Source organism: Acanthisitta chloris, unplaced genomic scaffold (assembly GCF_000695815.1).
Source record: "Acanthisitta chloris isolate BGI_N310 unplaced genomic scaffold, ASM69581v1 scaffold5583, whole genome shotgun sequence".
In the NCBI taxonomy this organism is placed as follows: Eukaryota; Metazoa; Chordata; class Aves; order Passeriformes; family Acanthisittidae; genus Acanthisitta; species Acanthisitta chloris.
In genome coordinates this window covers 26,138-46,423 of record NW_008665293.1, presented here as the reverse complement: position 1 = coordinate 46,423, position 20,286 = coordinate 26,138, and the positions used below count along the sequence as shown (strand labels likewise).

The following is a 20,286-nucleotide window of genomic DNA, read 5'->3' as shown; positions in this document are numbered from 1 at the left end:
AGGTAAATAATTGGGATTTTTGGGAAGGGGTTGGAGAAGGAGAAGAGGAAGAAAAGTATTGGAAAAAAAAGATTATTCTAGCTCCAAATGGATTTTACAGTCTAAAAAAACCCAGATATTTCAATGATGACTGATTTACCAGTTCGCCTTGATGTAGAAACACCAGTAAGATGTGACAGAAACCTCCAGCTTCAAAATATGATAAAAGTGAAATACTTGAACTGGAACACTAGATTAAGATGCTGTTAAAACACAACCACGAGGGTCATTAAAAATGAAGTAATTTCTTTATGTAGGTGTAAAGAAAAGCTATTTAAAGTGTGTAAGCGAATAGCTAGATGTGGGTACTTCCACAAGACAGTAATGCTTCCAACTGCTTAACTGTACCACCCAACTGTCGATATGGCAGAAATTCTAGTTTTATTACAGGTCTCAGTTTTGCATCAGCTATTCCTTTCTATATTTGTTTTTGACCTTGAGAGGTTACAGGTTTGTGGGTTCTGTGGGGGTTTTTTTGGTGGGTTTTTTTTTTTTTCCTTTGTTTTGTTGAGGTTTGGGGGTTTTGTTGATTGTTTTTTGCCATTGGGATTTGGTTTTTTTAAAAATTTTGAGCACATAATGTTTAAGGAACATGTGTGCAAATACACACAAGAGAACTCTATAGGTATCTCAGTTTCAAAAGGCATGTTTTTCCTCCTTTTCATACAATCAGCATTCTTTTTTGAAGTCTTGCTTCTCATGCCCCATGTTACATTCTCCACTACAATTTGTTATTCAGCTGTGCAGACTTCAGACACTGATGTGTAGTACAGCATTAAGGAACTTCCTGAGTCAGGTTTACTCATCATTACCTGTACAAAGCAGGAGAGAGGGAGAGACAATGTGAAGAGGAAAGACAAACACACACAGACACAAAGTCAAGCTGGGATTACAAAACAAACTAGAAACCACAATTTAGTAAGCAATAATACAAGAATCCACTAAGTCTGTCACCAGTGATATGACTGTTACCAAAACTGCCTTGAAGTACTATGTGTACAAATATTGAACATCATGTCATCTTGGATTAGTGAATGTAAGATAGTTTCATCTCAAGTGGCCTGATTCAGTGAGGACAATCCTCTTAGTTAAGAGCAATACAGATTTTTTTTTTCTAACTTTTCTTATTTGAAGAGTATAAAGCTTTTGAGACAGAAGCTCATGAAGATGCTTCTGTCTGTCACTTGTCCTCTGCTCACCCCTATTAGCACAGGACTGAAATTTAAAGAACTACTTTTTCTTTACATTTTTGTATGCTACCACAGATTTGTAAAAGAAAGAATTAGAACTGAAGCTGTTAAAAATAGCCACTTGTTAATCAGCATTTTGCAAGATGAAAGTCAGCTCATTTTAATAGGATTCACTCAGACAACAGCTTATAATTTCTATGCCAACATTTCAACAAATTGTCATTTAAGCCTTTTAGTACTAGTTTTAAAATATCCTTAAGGCAGAGAGGCAAAGAAAAGAAAATGGTGACAACACAGTAACCATTTTCTTCTTGTTCTAATATGCCAATCCTTTGGACACTTGAGAAATGAACTACTAGAACATATCTTTCCAATTCTTTCATTAAATCAATAAATTGTGGCTGAAAAAAATGTTTTTCAGACACGTCTCTGTCATACTTCTAGAACACAGCATGAGAACAACATCAAACTGATTATTCTTACCGAGTGGTTCTATATCAGGCGAAAAGAAAAATTGGGAAAATGTAATTTGTGTTAGAATTTCTTTTTAGTTATTACATTTTTAACGCTACTTTTAGGACTTTACCCCCAAGGATTTACAGATAAAAGCCACAGAAAGCCATACACTTACTCCATCATTTATTCACTGCCATTGCAACACATTTGTAAAAGAATTTAAAAGATGCAGAAAGTACATGTTGCTTAACATGCATTTAAATATTGTTTTTCAAACTGAAATGTATTAAATAGCGATCACTGCAGACACTTCTACAGCCAGTGTATGATGCCTCTGATTTCTAAAAACAAAACTCAGATTTTAGATTTCCTCCCTCTCCAGTAAAAACTTTCATAATTAGAAATCTAAATAACTGCAGTTAAATTTTTGGCATGAGAGAAAAAAAACAACCCTAAAACCATTCCCTCATTCTTAGTGATCTGTGTGGTATTTCATAGAGTGACTCTGAAAGATCAAGGAACTATCCATCTGCCTCAGAAGCTGTGCTAAGCTAGGCTGGGCTGAAAGCAAGAGAAATTCTCTTCATGTATTACTGAGCCACCAACTGAGATGGATGGAATGTACACATCGAGGTCCTCTGAAAAGTTATAATTATAGGATAAAGAGCCCCATGAAATTTTCTTTTCAGAACCTGTTAAAAGTAGCATTTTGGAAAGAAAAATAGTATTTTAGCTAAAGTTCATTAATTCTTAAGATAAAATTGTTCCAATTCTGAAAGTATTATTCTAGATTTCCACTTTCCCAATCTGCATAACTGTTTTACAGAAGTTAAGTAATTATACTGCACCTTTTCTAAGATAACTGTTGTTACACTTGACTGTACATGTACATTGTGTTAAATCACGATGGTCAGCAATGCTTCATCAAGGTTTGCCATGTTTTGTTGCAGGAATAAAAATACCCTTTGTGTAAAGTTTGAATTAATTTAGCCTATCAATGTAACACAGCAGATATGTGTTCTACAATCTATTCTGTGATTCTATGGTGTTTTACACATATATTAGAACCTACTGTAAGTGACCAAGAAATAACCTAAGACAAGCCATGATCGCCAGGATACACTGAGTTTACCTTCTTGGTAGGCTCCATCTGCCATCACTAGGTGAAGTATTTTGGCATACAGGTGTTTGTGCTCATTCCCAAGAACAGTCTGAACTATGGTTGAACAAATATCAATATTTTCATCTTCATCTTCAAGTATAGCCTGGGGGAAAGGACAAACCATGTTGCCAAAATTAAAACGGGTACAAAATTGGATTGCTCAAATTTATTCAATGTAATTCAAACCCACAATTTTCCTCTTTAATCTGCTGGCAGGGCAGTTTTTCTGTTAATATTTGATTGTGTCAAAACAGAGTAAAAGACTACTGAAAAAAAAATTTGATTCTAGTCACACAATGCAATTAGTTAACTGGCACAGCAAACAGCCCTAGGTACTTGTTTCTTAAAATATTTCCCACTTGAGGTTATTCCACAAACCTTTATTTTCTCATAAACTTCAATTAATTTATCAAAGCCTATTTCCTGCTCCAGGTTGTATCTCAGCTCTTCCAAATGGCTGAAGATACTATCACATTCTTCACATTCACTGGCAATTTCTCCATCGCTATTATCTGTAAAGAAAGAAAAAGAACAGTAAAACCCTTCAGTTTTCCTGCATTCTTAATGCTGTTTTCTAAGTTCCCAAACTTGCTATCTGTTAAATGCAACGAAACAGGTAAGCTCAGGAGCACTGGGTGACGTTGACAGATGTTCTGACAATGTGCAAGGAAACAGGAACAGTCCTTCTCTTGACAGCAAAGAAATTCTGAATCCCAGATGGGAAGTACCTAGAGCTCTAAGTCCCCACTCTGATAGTTAGCCATAAGGGTGTTCAGACTGAAGGAAAACAAGGTATGGTCTTAAAGCAGAATTTTATTTAGCTAAGTAGGTCAAGTTCCATACAACCATTCTAAGTATTTCTGAGGTGAAACTCATGCAGGTTTCAGTGACTGTCCCATGCTAGGGAAAAGAGCTTAAGGAAGCAGCTGTCTTGTAGCAAAAAATAAGAACACGTGTATTACGAGTCCATTACTTTCTGCCAAGAGATGCATCTTACTCCATGAAGCAAGTCTAAAAATCCTTAGCTACAAAGTTCCTCATTCTTTAATGAGTGCATTTCTTTTGTGTAGCAAATTCAGTATGCTGATGGGGGCAATAAGATAGGAGAATAATTAACATAAATTTGCTTATAGGCTACAGGAATCTTACAAATAGGTTTTATACTAGTACAACTACGAACAGTATTAACACTACCTTTTTCAATTCCTATTATGACTAGTGTAAGGTATAATCCTGACCAAATCATATCCCTGTTTCAAGTAGCAGCAGTCAAATCAATAAGAAATTACCATTAAAATAAAAAGAAGAGTTGCATCTGAGTTAAAAACCCATTAGGTTACTTCTAATCCTCTATTTAACTTCTGGATCTTGAGCACATCTGGTTTCAAGTCCTGCCCATTACCCTTCTGAAGGACAGCCTGCCTTCCTCCCTCCTGCAATTATGGAATATCATCAATCTACAAGGTAGGACACTGACATTAAACACCAGCACTTGCACCAACAGCAGAATCACACAAAGTATTGCATGTTGTCAGTGCTTAATATCAGTATTGCCAAAAAGTTAGAGATATTACCTAAGTTTATTTTACCTTAAAATAATTCTTGGAATGCATTAGACAGGTAATATCTTACAGGTATATTCACAGATGTTCAATTTGTTTAAAATTTTCTTCAATAAATCAAAATTACACAAAACTATGCTTTGGATTAGTTACTGATTCTCTGCATGTTTCTATACCCTCTATGCCTAAATGCACTTAATTTTACAGCAGGAGTGAAATACTTGTATTTCTACCAGAATGTAAAAAACAGAACTGAGCCTTCAGGACACCGTTGTGCATAGCTAATGCAAAATCCTAAAGGCAGTAATAATTTTTTCTGTCTCATTTTTAGTTCGACTGCATTAATACCTAATTTTGGCTAAGGACAAGGTTAATAATTTCATGCCACTTCTGACTTCCTGTTAAATTACTTAATTGTAATTTAAGCTGGATCTCAGATACTCCAGTCATGTCAATGCTATTTCTTTTTCACACTCACCATCATGAATTATTCAAAACATACAATGTGCGAAGCCTTTGATCTTCCTTGAAGACAAGTTTTAGATAACTAAAGGAAAAGGCTCTTGCAATCAGTGCCCAACAAATAGCCAATATTTAATTTGCAAGTGAATGTTGCTTAGATGTTGAACTTAACCATTCAGAAAGTCTAAATACTATCTGATTTTTTAAAATTTCTGTATAAAAACTATTAATTTGAACTTTACTTCATTCTAAGTTTACAAAGCAAAAACATTATTCTGTGTTTGAATTGTTAACATGAATAAGTAACTTATAAAACAGGTATAACAGAAATTATACCTGATTGCCATTCTTCATTAAGTGCACTTTCACTGCTGGGGTTATTTTCATCTCCTTCATCCAGCTCGGTACCATTTGTTATGCATTCAATGACATTAGCCTTTAAAGTAGAGTCTTCCTCTTCACTGAATTCCTCACTAGGCTGCTCCCTAAGCAATTGTTCCATTGAATCCTGGAGTTCCTGCAAATCTGTATCTGTCTCTCCAAACATACTAAAGGAAAGTGATATAAAGTTTAGATAATTAATACTTGATAAGAGAAACCCTGTAGGAAGAGCTAATTTCTTTTGTTAAGCCAGCAAACTGAAAAGCCAATCTAGCTGGAGGGGAAAAATAAAAAGACAAAAGTAAAAGACCTCAGTCTTTTATGTGACCTCAATCCAAAATGACTACAGCACTGATATCCTTGTATCATGCAAGATATAAAGATTAGCTAAACAGATACCTGACCATTTCAGAAAAACATGACAGGTCCTCAGTTCAACAAATCTTTGTGTTCATGCACAGTGTTATTGAACAGCGACAAGTACATTTCCAATCCAGATAAATATGTATCTGGAGCAAAGACAGATCTAGACCTCATCAGAAAAGATACACCAAATGATTTTATCCCTGCAGACTATGAGAGCTGCAGGGAATAGTCAAGACCACAGTCAGATTTTGGAGCCCCTGAAAAAAAAATCAGGAGACATTCCAATATAAGAGTAGAGAAGACAAAAGAGCAAGATTCCCAGAACATATAAAGAAGAAATATTCAATAAATTTTTATTTCTAGAAGAGCAGTAGCCATCAACTTCGAGCTACTTCAGCAAAATGCAAGTTGCAGAAGCCAGGCAAATTAGTATTCTTAGATGGAGTTTGGGAAGGAAACTCAAATGGCTATTGTACACAGTACATCCCATTAGCTTCTCAATTCTCTGGAACAAGACTAAATAAATGGTGATTCAATACAGAATATTTACAATTTGGGTAAAACCCTCAAGCTGGTAACACTCTTGATCTAAGATGCCTGTTAAAATACTTGATAAACTTGATACACTCACATATCCTCAGAATCAGAGGGTCCTTCTTTGGCTTGCTCATCTTCCGTATCATCTATTTCAAGATTATGTTGATTCTGCACATCTGCTACACTGGGAACATCAACAAAAGTTCTGTACAGTTTGTAAAGATCTGGGAGGGAACATGTTCTCAACATCTACAAAGGTAAAAGAAAGCCTACTTGGTAACAATACAAAAGACAGTTTGAGATTACAAAAATGCTTCAAAATTGGGTTTTTTTTGTTCTTTTTCATTTGAAGGTCCATTTCAAAATAATGATGTGTCCAGCACAGAAACTCTAATAGTTGAAAATCTGACATACTGCATTTTACCTCTCAGCTAAAAGGAAAGCATCCTTCTGCCTTTGTGGGTTACAGTGACTGAAAAGCCTTAAGAACATCATGTGGCATACAGGTCCTGGTTTTGTGCTGATCTGTTCACTACCTTGACAGCTAAATAAAGAAAAAGAACCTGATAGCAGGCAAATAATAGGTATGGCAAACACCATTGTAAAAAACTGCAATCACTTCCAGTGAGAACCATTTTAAGTAGTTGATGAGTATTTTTTAGAATGACATTTTAGTATTTCTCCAGGTTGGTCATGGAAAAGAGTAACTTTTGTTTATGGTATGTTTCAGTGCTGTTCCATGGCATTACAATGGTAATTTGTTGCAATGAAAATAAAGCATGGAGGAAACAAAGCAACTGTTTGGTCAGTGATCTATGAGATCCTCTCTTTTAAGAAATCTAAGAACTCCCCCAAAAGTACTAAATATTCACCACAGTATTAATAAAACAAGAAACAAGACCTAATCTGCACTAAGAAGTTTTGCCAATAAGCCTCACTTTCCTTTGCCATAGCTCTTGAATATACACGTTAATTGTTTGCTCCTAATGAAAGCCCCTCAATTTTAATGAGCAAATTAGCTTCTCAGCTGGAATTTGTACCAGTAGAGTATTCATATACATGTTCAAATATCAAATCCCTGCAAGCACATGGCCAGAATACTACTGCCATCAAAGGAATAAACGCTCATTTTGACCTCTACTACGAAAGTGAAGGAACAATTAGAAAACTGATGTTACTCCATCATTTCAAAGTTTCCAGGTGTTTTGAAAAATGCTTCTTTGCCTATTAGCTTAATTCTGTTAGCCTACAGAGCTGCTGACAGACAGGACATGAACTCTGCCTGCCCTGCTCCCTGCTAAGGTTTCCACAGTTTCTGGGTGAGAGCTGCAGCAGAGGTACACTTGGGAAATTCCAGAAAGCTACAATTGCAGGTACTGTCCTCAGTATTGAAAATCCTCTTGCTGCAACCAGATGAGGAAGGGGAATGTGTTGCTCTCTGGCATCAAGTCTTCTGCAGCAGGAACAACACATCTGCTGCTCTTCTCTGAGCTCTCTGCTGTTGTGTGGAGAACCTCAGTACTGCATTATCCACTCGGTGACAAACAGCTCTGGCCAAAACACATGCCAAGTATGTGGTAACAACTGACATACTGAAGCAGTTCATATTGATACACCAAAGAGCTCCACTATAAAGCATATCCACTACCTTCTCAATCTGATAAGGGTACAAAGAACATACATCTTCCTCCTGCTCGTAAGTTAGGATTCCAGTAACCCCTGTTCAACTGCCAGATAAATAGCTACCTAAACTAGGGAAGCTAATGGTAGACTCACTATTGAGGAATGAAAAAAGGACTCAGAAATCCATTTATGTGAATAGATGGATCTGTGAAAAGAGATGCAAGCTTGTCAAGAAGCATTATTTTCCCACAGATGCAAACAGCACTGTCCTTGATATTACACTTCCTAGCAATGCATCAACCAATAGCTACTATTCAATATTCAATTAATCATCAATAGTGCAACTTCTTTCATGCACTTATAAAAACAGGCTGCGAGTCAAAAGAAGAATGTCTTACATGGCATTCCACTACCCAGGACAGCCTTCACCACATATTGACTGAATACAATGCAGGTGTGACAGTTTGCAGAGAACCTTTATGACTGCTGTTTCTCCAAAGAGCAGCTGCTCTTTCATGCACTTTCCACTTTAGAACCCAGGCAAGTACTGCCTGTCATTTAGAGAGTCTGTTTCATCCACTAGTTTCATAACTATTCTTAAAATACTTTAAAACCCTATCAAAACCACATTCCACCATCCAATGCTCATTTCACAGACTGTGAGCTGCCACTCAATCCTGTGTGGCTGGTCAGGAAACATCTTCAAGAAAGAAGTTACTTCCATTCACTGTTCTTCAGGCTTCCTGCTTCACAGCCAGAACCTGTGCTAGCTGGTTGAATCCTACAGGAAAAAGTCAATCATTTGGTTTCTATGACAAGATAATCACTGAACAGGTCAGCAAAGGTATGTTTATGATGGCAAGGTAGAGGTAAGTCTGAAAAATTGAACAAAAACAGATAGGGCAAGTTAGGAATTTCTTCATGAACTCCCTCAGTTATGTCTCAGAGAAGTGGTGTCTTTCCTCCACTTGTGACATAGAATGCTGAATGGTGAAACCAGAGACTTTCACTGTTGCACGAGACCTGCTGACACCATGAGCATAGTGCAGTCGAACCACAGGGCAGACATGGATACACAAATATCAACACCATCTGTTCTGGCCTCATCAGCTTCAGTAAGAAAGTAAGCATAACAATACTGTAGAAAAACAACTATTTCTTTTCAGATTTTAAACTTGCCTTTGGGTCGTTTGCATCAAAAAGTCCTGTAGAAAGTCCAATCAACAAGGAACTTTTGCCTTTAATTTTTGCTGGTGATATGGAACGCGAACGAGGTACAAAAGGCTCTTCCTGTGAAGACTGAGCTGACAGAACTGGTGAGACTGTTGGTACAGCTGTGGGCTGTATTACCCTCTGGAATAAGGGTTCAGCTTGCCGAGAGCCACTGGAACAGGTTTCTGTTGTGGTAAAAGAAAGTCTGTTACAAACGTAAACAGATTAAAAACCCAAAGCTCTCAAGGAAAAGATACGTAAAGTTAATCAATTAATTTCTGTTGTACAATCAGAGGGAAAAGCAGATAGCACTTTAAAAGTGTTAAAATATTTTTGATTATTTTAGTAAATACATTTAACTTTGAGAATATACAGCTTTCAGGTATAGCCTGTTCTGTCCCATGACTTCTGGTTTCTTGTTATCCAGTCCATGCCTAAAACTATGGTGTCATACATTTTCACCTGTTGCTTCTTGCTAGATTTCTTCAAAGCTATCAATATAATTCATCTAAACACTGGAAAAAACAACCCAGTTTGCTTAAGCCACCCATAATTAGATGCACTAGTATCACCAATGATACTTGGTAGTATTGCTGATGTATTTTAAATTCTACTGTAAAATACACAGATCTTCTGAAGTTACTTCAAAGACCTCCAAGAACAAGCAGTTCTTCTATGCAATAAAGAGAAAAAATTATAATTAGCAACCACTTAAACCACTTTTTATCCAAGCTGCAGCTCAATATTAATTTTAAATGTCTATAAACAAAGCAATACTTTTATTAAGTAAATAATCAGATTTCAGAACATCTTAAAAAGTAATTTTTAAAGGCTGTAACACTCAGAAACTTGACATTCACTTTTCAGTATCAGTATGGGCCACTGTCCTGTTCATCTATACACAGTGTAGCTTTGTTGTTACATGTTTTCTTCCAAACTGACAAACATAATACCCACAATTTGTCTTCCTACTCCATCAGAAATTCGCTCTTTGGAAGTAAGACCTAAAGAAGAAAATGAAAACAAAAACCTGCTCTTTCAGAGTTAATAAAGAAGTGAGAAGGGATGGCTCAAGTCCCCCATCCTGCCAGCCACAATAAACAGACCAAGAGACTCAGCTGACCTTTTGGAGCTTCCTCTTGTGGCTTCACCTTGTCAAGTGTGAGTTTCTCAGAAGCTGCATCAATTATTCTGTCATGTTGTGCCCTATTAGAAAACACCACATCAAGGGGAAACAACATGTAAAAATAGTCATTAGTCTACTGAAGACGTCACCAAGTGCAGTAAAACTAACAGAGCAGCAAGCAATGAAGCTTTAGCTAAGGTTAACATTTTAACTCACATATCTAAATTCTACTCAGTGAAAGCTCAGTTGTTTGAAAGGGAGCGAGGTCAGAAGAGAGTACTTACATATCCTCTTTCTCTTTTACCCACACTTCATTAACAGTGATGGGAAATTCCTTACTCTGCTGCTTTTTATCTTCCATTTCTTCCAACATCTCTGCTTCCAAATCATCAGGCTCTAAAATTAAACACCTCATTAAAAATGAATGCCAGCCAAGCAAAGAGAAAGGAGAGAGTATACATCTTAAGATCATACTTAAATCCTTCAGCACTAACAGTTCTCTGCATTATGCAGGAACAGCTCCTTTGCAATCCCAGAGCTAAAAGTTTGTTTCTGATACCAGAAGAGTATCTTAAAGCTCCACTGAACTATGTCTTGTAAAAACCTCAGTAAAATTTCCCCAGGTGTCAAAAAGGTGTCATACAGGGGAAAAGATTCCAGCACAATTGATAGGGAGAAACAAACACTAAAAATGCCAAATCAACAACAAAATGTCTGAAGCACTTTAGAATTTCACTTGTACTCTAGAGAGTTTTCTACAAGCATACAAAAAAAGGTTTCTGGAAATTTACAAAATACAGTAGTAAATCAAATCACAACACAGGCATAGAAAGCACCTGGTCCTACCTAAAGGGTGTTAATAAAAACTGCACATTGCTTAAGGGAAGATATAAAACTACACAGAATCTTTACTTCCTTCACTGAATTCAGGAAACAGATTGTAATTAGAATTACTAATGAAATGACTTACCGTCCAGAATAATAGGTTTGCTCTGCACCTGGGTAGGTCCAGTTCTTGGAGGCTCCTCTGGTACAGTCAGGACAGACTCTGTGTCACCAACTGGTACTGAGGACTGAGCTCCAACAGCAGATAATGCCTTCTCTTCCTTCTCCTCTGATGGAGACTGATGATCTCCTTCAATTTCTGCAGTACCTAACAGGAAATGATTCTATTATGTAAACAGTGCTTTGACACACTTGGATAATAAACTACAACGTGGCTAGTAAGTTGAGAATTTTTGTTTCTTTAAAGGCAGACAGAAAAGTTTGCATGCTTTTATTATAACTATTACAAAGAAGAATTTTACTTGTTACATTAATACAAGTTTATATTTGGAATAAAGGTAAGTACTTTTGTCCTTACAAATAAAAAAAGCAGGAGTTGACCAGAAAAAAACTGGTATGGTAAGTCACATGCTGACAAGAAGGTTTTATTGGACCTATTTAATACAATACTCAGTTGATGACATCCTTTTAAAAAACAGACTTGTTGCTACCAAAAAGCAAAGTCCAGGACTTTAAGACAAAATAAAGATCCTTCTCTTTCAGCACATCCTTCTTATTTTCTTACCACCTCACTGAGTTTGAAGTGTTTTGGCCATCCAGTAACAGCTTAATTTAGACATTTAGAACTGAGGCAACACCAAGAAGCAGAAAGCAAGAGTGGAGATAAGAATATGCTTCTATAACTTCAAAACTGTTCTCAGTAGATAAACTGGCAATATGGCATTTCCTACACTTGCAGTGCAGATAACTGCCAGCTGTGCTTACCATTTATTACATCTTGTTCCTCTAGTATGTCAGTTTGCAGCTGCAACTCTGCTTCTCCTAGGATCCTCAGGACTGAGTCAGTAGGGCTTTTGCCCCAGACTTTCCTGTGGGGTTCACCAGTATCTAATTTAATTACTTCCCCCAGAGTTTGACCTGTTGGGACACAAACACAAATATAGAAACTTTATAAATTAGGAACTTTTATTCACTTTCTATATGATAAACAAACAACTTTCACAAAACTAAAAACTACCAAAGCAGAAGTCATGTCACCTCACTCCAAGTCAGGCAGCCTAAAGACTGTGCTCATCTATTTTTTCTTCTGCCAGTTGCAATCACCAACAGGAGTTATTCAATGCCAGTTAATACCTGCAACTTAATAGCAGCACTAGACCTTTCCACCAATTCAGGCACTCCAAAGGAGAGCAGCATGTGAAATGTTTAAAACTGGCATGGAATGGTCTTAATTTTACCCGAAATGGTAAACTGGAAAGACTCTTGTCCTGCTATCCTTTGACATTTATTTGTTATTTCTCCCTCCAAGGAAAACAGGACACATAAAGCAACAAAGAAAACCAGAAAAAGAAGTTTCTTGATGTTCTAGAATTGCAGCCCTGTAAATTTACTATGCAATGAAGTAAGCCTGTCACATTCTCAATGATTATTTATTTCTACAACGTGAAATAGACCTTAGTACAACATAGAGAAGCCAGGAAAAAGGTCTTCCAATCAAACAGCCAGAGAAGGCAGACAGAAATTCTGAAAAGACAGGCTTCATTTAAAGAAGGAAAATGCCGAGAAGGATGCAAGAGAAGCAACAGACAAACTGAGAGACCTCTCAGTTTTTATTTTTCTACCGATAACATAGAAGGATTTTAAAGTTAAACAAGAAACTTTCATATGTCTTAAATGCTTTTTATTCTTCCTGTCCTATTTAAAGGACACTTACAAAGAAAGCTCAAAGAAAGTAACCATGCATTTAATTAGGTAACTATTTGTTGAAATTAGGAAATTATTTACTGAATCTCCTTCAGGCCATCTAAGTACTCAGCCTGTGCCTTATTCCTTATCCAGGGGAGTACATCACCACCTGTTCTTTAGAATCAGATGACATGTAACTGATAACAAAAGAATTATAACAATAAAGACTCCTTGCTTTATAAAAATAAACATTACAAATGGTAAACTGATTTCCTAATACACGGAGACCAAAGAAAAAGTACTTACACTCTGTTCCAGAGAGAGACTCTTCCATCGATAACTGAGCTAGAGGAACTACCAACTCAGATGTCCCAGATTCCCATTTTTTGCGATCTGCTAGAAGTGGATGGTCACCTTCTTGTGCTTCCTTACCATCTTCAGACCCAGCTGATTCAGAGATGCTTTTACACTCCTTTTTTCCTTTCTCATCTTCTTGGGCTTTAATATTTTGATTTAATCTTCTCAGTATTTCTCGCTTATTCTGAAATAAGGGCCAATATATGTCACTTGAAATAGTGCCTTTCTAAAAGGAAAACTAAATGAAACTGAATCCAATTGGACATACTTGCATTGCAGAGTCTGGCTTTTTTAGTTCCTCCTCAGATTCCTGGACAGCAGTTACATGTTCATCCTAGAAGTCCAGGAAGCATGAAATACAAAGTAGAGGAATATGTCAGAAAAAAATTACCTTGAGAGTACTAATATACATAATAGTGAAAAAATCACCCCTAAAACCTTTGCATTGACAAGTGCAGATAGACTGAAACAAAATGTATCATTATTCTCTTTTTATGGGGCTTCCTAAAGACAGAATTTCAAGGGCATCTTCTGTCTTTGAGCTATTCACTATCTGAAAGTGATAAGCAAATCACTCAGTTAAAAAGAGACAAGTGAGAGTTCAGAGCACCAAATATGCAGAGATAAAGCTAGATATGACCTCTAGAGCAAAACACCACCAAATTCCTATGCTAGAAATGAGTATTTCTATGAGTTCTATTACAGAACCAAAAATGCAGCAAGCACCGTCAAGGAGCACCTATGAGAAAAACAGAAGGGAAAAGAGACAAACTTAAGTGATAATTAAAATCAAAAAACTACAAATTGAAGGCAAAAATATAGAATTTATAATCTTTGTGTACAATGCTTGTTTTCTTCATTCCCAGTTGCTCTGTGTGTTAATTTTTAGTCTGTTATAGTAACTGTTTTGCATTACTGTAAGACAAACTATCCACATGGAAAAAAATGTGCTAAAGATGTAACTATTTGTCAAAACATGATTTATTTTTCCAGCTATCAACTGACATCTTTCAGTATATTACATTTTATATACACCCTGCAGCACTAGGTTTCACTATATTCCCATGGTCATAGTCTTCAGGGTTGTATACAGTATATAATACCACACTGCTCCAACTGTGCAACATTACACTCAGATGCTCAGTTTCATAACTGCAACTTAAATGAAGTGGTGGTAGCTGGGGTAAATGTGTAAGTATTTATAATATCAGGGCCAAGAGCACAGAAAACAGAACCTAGGAAGCCTCTAATACTCCTCTAGACAACAAGAACCTACACAGCACTAACAGATTCAAGTACCTTAAACTATCTTCTCTGTTATATTCAGCACATACTTTCCAACTCACTGAAAACACTCATCAGTATCAACTAGTCCTATCATTCACAATTTATTTGTCACTTTCACCAGGATACAATCTCCTTAACTCCCCTCTTCAAAAGGCTGATGAAAATGCTAGAAGTTGATGTCTTCTTCCACTAAACATAACGAACTCGCTCAAAATGGAAACTGCAGCCTAGGGTTCATCAGAAACTGTTTCGTTCTAAACTTAAATTTGAGTTTCAGTGTACAAATGTATATCAACATCTTCCATCTTAGGTTTCTTTTTACTTTTTTTTCCTCCTTTTTTCCTAATTAGAAGCAACAAATGTCCTTAACATTTTTTTCTACCTAACCTACACATTTTTTCTAAAATCTTTTTTTCCAATCATTATCTACTTTCTTGCCATTAATTTGATCCTCTTAGCAAAAGTACCTACCACACCCACTTCCTTCAAAGCAGAAGTCATGGAGATGACTGGTACACCAGGCTTCACTGGAAGTTGTGGCTTAGGAAGAGCTGCTCCAGGCTCTTGTTGTCCATGTATAGGACTGTGCTCCGTAGCTTCCACATGAAAAGGCACATTAGGAGTCTTTATCCCTTTCGCAATCAGCTGTATAGATTCAATTAAAAAAACTTAAATCAACAAATTAACTTGAAGATGTTACAAATTAAATGCAGTATTATCAATTAAGGTAACATAATCCTTAGGCAAGGACAATGATGCCACACATTTTCATGCAAAAGGCAACTGCCAACTGCACACATGAACTGTTACTAGTTTGACTTGTCACTCTGCAGCACACAGAAGGAAAAGATGATTAAATACACTTTGGTAATTAACAGACCATTAATAAAATACTTAAGGTGATCCTCATGATTCTTAGGTTTGATGTTTTTAAATTCTTCATGAAAGCATAGGTAAGATTAGGCCTCATGAGAGAATTCTGACTGACAAATGCTCTCCTCAGTTTCAGAAGACTAATTATCTCAGCTTGACAAATCATAGCATAGGATTTTAGTTATACAAAGATACAGCCCTGCATATTTTCACTGCATGTAAGAGATTTATTTTCTTACGTGCTCTTCCCAGGCTCTTTTCTCTCTTTCATATGCTTCCATTCTCTTTTGCTCTAACTGTTCCTTCAGAACTGCAGCTCGAGCTTTTGCTTGGGCCTACAGTAAAAAAGCAAAACCAGACCAAGTTAAGACCATTAGCAACTCATTTCATGGAACACTTTAAGAAGAAATACTCTTGGATTAATCTTCCTTTATCTCATTTTTTACTGTGAGACTCCACTGACAAAATGACCACACAACAATTAACAACTGATCTTCTTTGTTGAAATAATGGCAACTCCTCAAAATTTACTTACAGTTCTCTATTTGCATATTTATATTTTTAGCATATATAGTGATCTTAAACAAGTAATGCAAAATTAGAATCTCTACTTAAAATTATCTTTGAATCCAAATGCATTAATTGCAAAATATTCAGTTTAAATTTTACCAACTTCCTCAACATAAACACAAAAAGCTTCAGCTGCAGTTTCACCTCTAGTTTTCAAGTTAGCATAAGATTAGCTTGTTTTCACATTGCTCTTTGTAGATGAAGGGGGAAAAAAACATAGTATAGTTAAGAGTAATACTTGCTATATGGTAGAGATAGTTATTGATAGAGGAACACCACATTGAATAAAGTTCCAATCAAACATCAGATTTCTGTGAAATGCATTTGTTTTAAATGTACACATTTTTAGTACATTTAAATGTACACAGGGTTATATAGCTCACCTTCCAATCCACATGTAGCCCATGTCAGCAGCTTTCCTTTCCTTTATTTTTTAACTAAAATAAAGTTGTTATCTAAGACACATCTTCCTTTCCTTTTCAGTCTCAAAATGCCATTTTAGTTATACCAAATTGTCCTTAGGACTAAAGCTATCCTAGAGATAAATCCCACAGGCAGGGATAGGAAAAATCCTTGACTTGCAAGGATAGACTGTGCTATGTCTCAACATATTTTAAAATTACCTACTAATTTTAAATTTACTAAATTTAAAAATCTGAAACAAACTTGAAACCAGTAAGTTCCATCTTCTCACACTCCACGATTACCTTCTGCACTTCTATCTTTTTGCGTTTTAGTTCTGTTTCCTCACTTGAATCTTGTCCACCAGAACTGGCAGCTTCATTCTGCAAAGTAAGAGTCTTCGGAGAATTATCAAGAATTCCTATATTTAAAAGCTGAGTGATATGTAAGTGACTACTCAGAGCATTTAAAATGACTGTATGAGTAAGATGGGTCATAATTTCACTAGGTAACTCCTCACTTAAATGCAAAGCCTACTTGGACAGAACTTCATCTCTGAGACTTGTGGGGGCTTTTTTATTTGCATGAAGAGAGCGGTGGTTTTAAAAGATATGAAGCTTTTTTAAGTCAGGAAGAAAGTATTGTGCCTCTTGCTGCAAGGAAAAGTGACCTAATAATGCTGGGCTCTCACCTGCCCCTCCCATCACTGTTGCATGTTCTGCAGGTAAGGTATATAAGAAAGACTTGGTGCTCTAGAATTCCAGTTTTGTTTACTGTTTGTGCTTCAAAAAACGTGGAATGGGTGAAAGGGGGAAATGGTAACAAGTAAAAATATATAAGGTCTACCTCTGAAATCTGTTTTCAACCTCTATCACTTATCCCATAGCCTCTGCAAATACTGCTTACAGAACAGTCTGACAGCACCACTCAAGGTTCTGGCAGGAGATTTTTATTGTTCATGGGCATCTTGTGCAGACTTTTTATTTAAAATAAACTATTTAGAAGTTCTATTCAGTAGGCTTCTTGCAGCATAAGAGGAGTATTATTAGAAATAATATGGCAAACCACGAGCAAGAATTCTAGGAAATTTTTAAAGTGAAAATTGAAAAAATAAGGTCATGCCCATCATGGCTTCAGCCAGCTATCAGGAAAGAAAAATAACTGGAGAGAACACTGGGGATAGAAAAACTTTATAAAAATAATTTGGCACTCTTCATAGGCAAAGGAATAAACACATATATTCATGTATTGTATATAACACAGGACACCATGCAGTGGCAGCAATAGATATAAAACTCAGCCAACAAAAGCAAATGAACATATCTGTGACAATATTTGGTCTCAGATGGTGTTCCTCTAGAAATGAGCCTTCAGGCTAAAGTTTGCACCCACAGGTCAACAAGGGATAAAAAACAACCTCTTGAACTCAGCCTCTGAATTCTGAAAATGAGTTCAGGCCTATTTCCTGGAAAGATATTAGTCTAATCTCTGTTTCTTTGTAGATGGCTTACCTTCTGGGGCATGCAATACTTCCCCAGGGAAGGTACAGCCACTGGCAAAGAAAGGGAGGTTCCCGATATGCTTAATAACCCATACCAGGAATTAATGTTGTGGTCACTTTAACAGTACTTTTATTTGATTTTACTAGCACAAGCAGCTTTTGCCTCCAGATAAGAGGCTTCTGGAGAGTGTGGGTGCTCCTGGTTTCAAGAGGAAGTGTTGCAGTTGCTCAGTGAAAAAACTGAAAGGACAGTAACTGCTCTAGACTGGCAATGTTTTAGCACAGAGTATGATTTTGTAGGCCTGTGTATGGACCCAATTAGTCTCACTGCAGCAGTTTTGAAGCTTGTCCAAAACAGGAGAGAAGACACAGAGTTATGACCGAAATTAGCACAGCATGAGCTTATGGTGCATCAGTGTCCCATTTTGTATGAGTCAGAGAGAGTGACAAACTTCACTCAGCAGCTCCTACAGTGACTTCATAGACTAACAAGACCCTGATTTTCCTCATGCTCCTTAAGGCATACTTAGGAGAATGGTCCATATTGGTTCTATGCCAGACATAGCATCTAGCACATCTTCTAAAACTTGCACGGTCTTCTCAGGTAGAAGCATACATAACTTTTTGCCTTGGATCATTCATTTTAGATTTAGAGGGGCATGGGTTCCTCCTCAATGCGCTAAAGAACTTTTGCACCTCATCGAGAGATGGAATTTGTCTCTCTTACATCTCACTAGTGAGATGCAATCAAGGTTACATAGAATAAAACAATTCTAAAGAAGCCACTAATACAGGAAAAAACATACTATTATAGCATTAACCTCCCCCCAAACGTACAGCAAGGGGGAACTCTCTTCAGCTGGGATAGTGGTCCAAGGAAACTGAACAGCATTGAGCGTTGCCCTTACCTTGTATGTCTACTCACTATAGGTAAGGTACATGAAAACACCTAACAGGGGTGTTTAAAGGGGATGGGTGAGGTAGGAACATTTATCCCATTTTAAATCACAGTGACAATGTGAATATATAAGCAGGTAGCCATTTGAGGAAGTCCAAACACTCTTAAGCAAGTAAATGGATTGCTTCCAAGTGTGCTCTGCATTATTCATTTGACACCTCAGTAAGTCTTTGTTCTGAACCTATGACATATTATTTTGGTTTTGTTGTAGTACAAACATATTTTACAAAAGTGGTATTTGAAAAAAAATAAATTGATTAAATTGAGCTCATGCCAGGAATTTCTAACTTTAATGCACACCTACAGAAGGTATGAAAATAATTGCTTCATGTGCATTCTGGGTGAGCCTTGTTAAAAAGTAAATTCTGGAGAAGCTCCTTTGACTAGAAGCAAATAAATATAAATGTGCTAAGTGACTGATGAAAAATTTATATGTAAAATTCAGAAATTCAGATGGAATGTTACATTGCTTTGTATTTAAAACATTGGTAATTAAAAGGCACCAAAGCTGCACTCCCAGCACTGAAATAACAGATTCTGCATATTCTGAAGAGATGAAAATAAACTAACTCTGAAACAGAATTTAATGTCAAAAATATATGTCTATATATAAAACTGCCTAGGACAAAAGTCTTCCCACAGGGATAAAAGAATACATCCCACAGCTAACTTCTGTAAGTATTTATGTTTCTAACCAACCTTCTCTCCACGAAGTTTTGCTCTAATCTGTTGACGTTCATTGAAGTTTTGTAGCCGAATCTGCCTCAATCTTGCCAAATATTCCTAAGGCAAAGAAAGAAAATAAGTTTCAGCTATACAGAAACTGTCTCCAATATGGTTAACTTAAAATACATCAGATTCCACAAAAAAATAAGATGTGTGAATCCCCCCACTACTGCTATCACCATATCAACATTTACTAATCTCTGGAAAAAAAATCTCATGTAATATAAATAAAGAAAACTGGATTGTATGTTTCCCAGTATTAAGCTATCAATACATGTTATACCACTGAAGGCTAAGAATGGTTGTATTTATCACAACAGGATCAAGATACATAGCCATACCTATATGTCTGCACATTCAAGAACCTCTCCGAGACAAACTGATGTAGACAATGATTATTTTGATTATTTAAAAAAAGCCCCAAACAAACCAACACTTTAGACAAACAAAATAACACTTTAGATTCTTTTATTACACAGACAGAACCGCTCAGGGAAACTGGTCACAGTCAAGGTCAAACAGTGGTATTTGTGTGATGAGCAAAGTGGCAAACATGCAGCAAGCATACCTCTTCCTCCTTGTTTCTGGATTTCCTTCCTCTCGCAGAAAGGGACCTGCCTCCACAGGGATCTGCCGCGCTTTGCAGTGTACCCTGTTTGTCATTTAAGGGTATCAAATTTAAGGTGGCTGGGGCAGAAAAATTATCTGTTTTATCCAGTAACTGTTCATTCATAAGAAAGCAAATCTGTCACTGATCTGCAGATGTTGTGACCTAACTGATATCCCCTTTTCACTCACATGAAAC

The 20,286-nt window shown here is 36.6% G+C and overlaps 1 protein-coding gene across 1 annotated transcript in view; it reads right to left on the bottom strand.

The window, feature by feature from the left end:
• Positions 1-588: 588 nt before the first annotated feature.
• The window catches only part of NEK1 (NIMA-related kinase 1), a 44,023-nt gene continuing 24,325 nt past the window's right edge, over positions 589-20,286 (bottom strand). Inside the window, exons 18-35 of the mRNA XM_009071662.1 lie at positions 20,050-20,133; positions 19,455-19,538; positions 16,602-16,679; positions 15,564-15,659; positions 14,923-15,096; positions 13,433-13,498; positions 13,114-13,348; positions 11,887-12,039; positions 11,087-11,269; positions 10,401-10,512; positions 10,114-10,196; positions 9,913-9,994; positions 8,958-9,195; positions 6,250-6,404; positions 5,208-5,419; positions 3,226-3,359; positions 2,818-2,950; positions 589-851 (exon numbers count right to left, since the gene is read on the bottom strand). Of these exons, the coding sequence (XP_009069910.1) occupies positions 838-851; positions 2,818-2,950; positions 3,226-3,359; positions 5,208-5,419; positions 6,250-6,404; positions 8,958-9,195; positions 9,913-9,994; positions 10,114-10,196; positions 10,401-10,512; positions 11,087-11,269; positions 11,887-12,039; positions 13,114-13,348; positions 13,433-13,498; positions 14,923-15,096; positions 15,564-15,659; positions 16,602-16,679; positions 19,455-19,538; positions 20,050-20,133 (2,316 nt within the window). The 3' untranslated portion in view covers positions 589-837. The remainder of the gene's footprint in view (positions 852-2,817; positions 2,951-3,225; positions 3,360-5,207; positions 5,420-6,249; positions 6,405-8,957; positions 9,196-9,912; positions 9,995-10,113; positions 10,197-10,400; positions 10,513-11,086; positions 11,270-11,886; positions 12,040-13,113; positions 13,349-13,432; positions 13,499-14,922; positions 15,097-15,563; positions 15,660-16,601; positions 16,680-19,454; positions 19,539-20,049; positions 20,134-20,286) is intronic.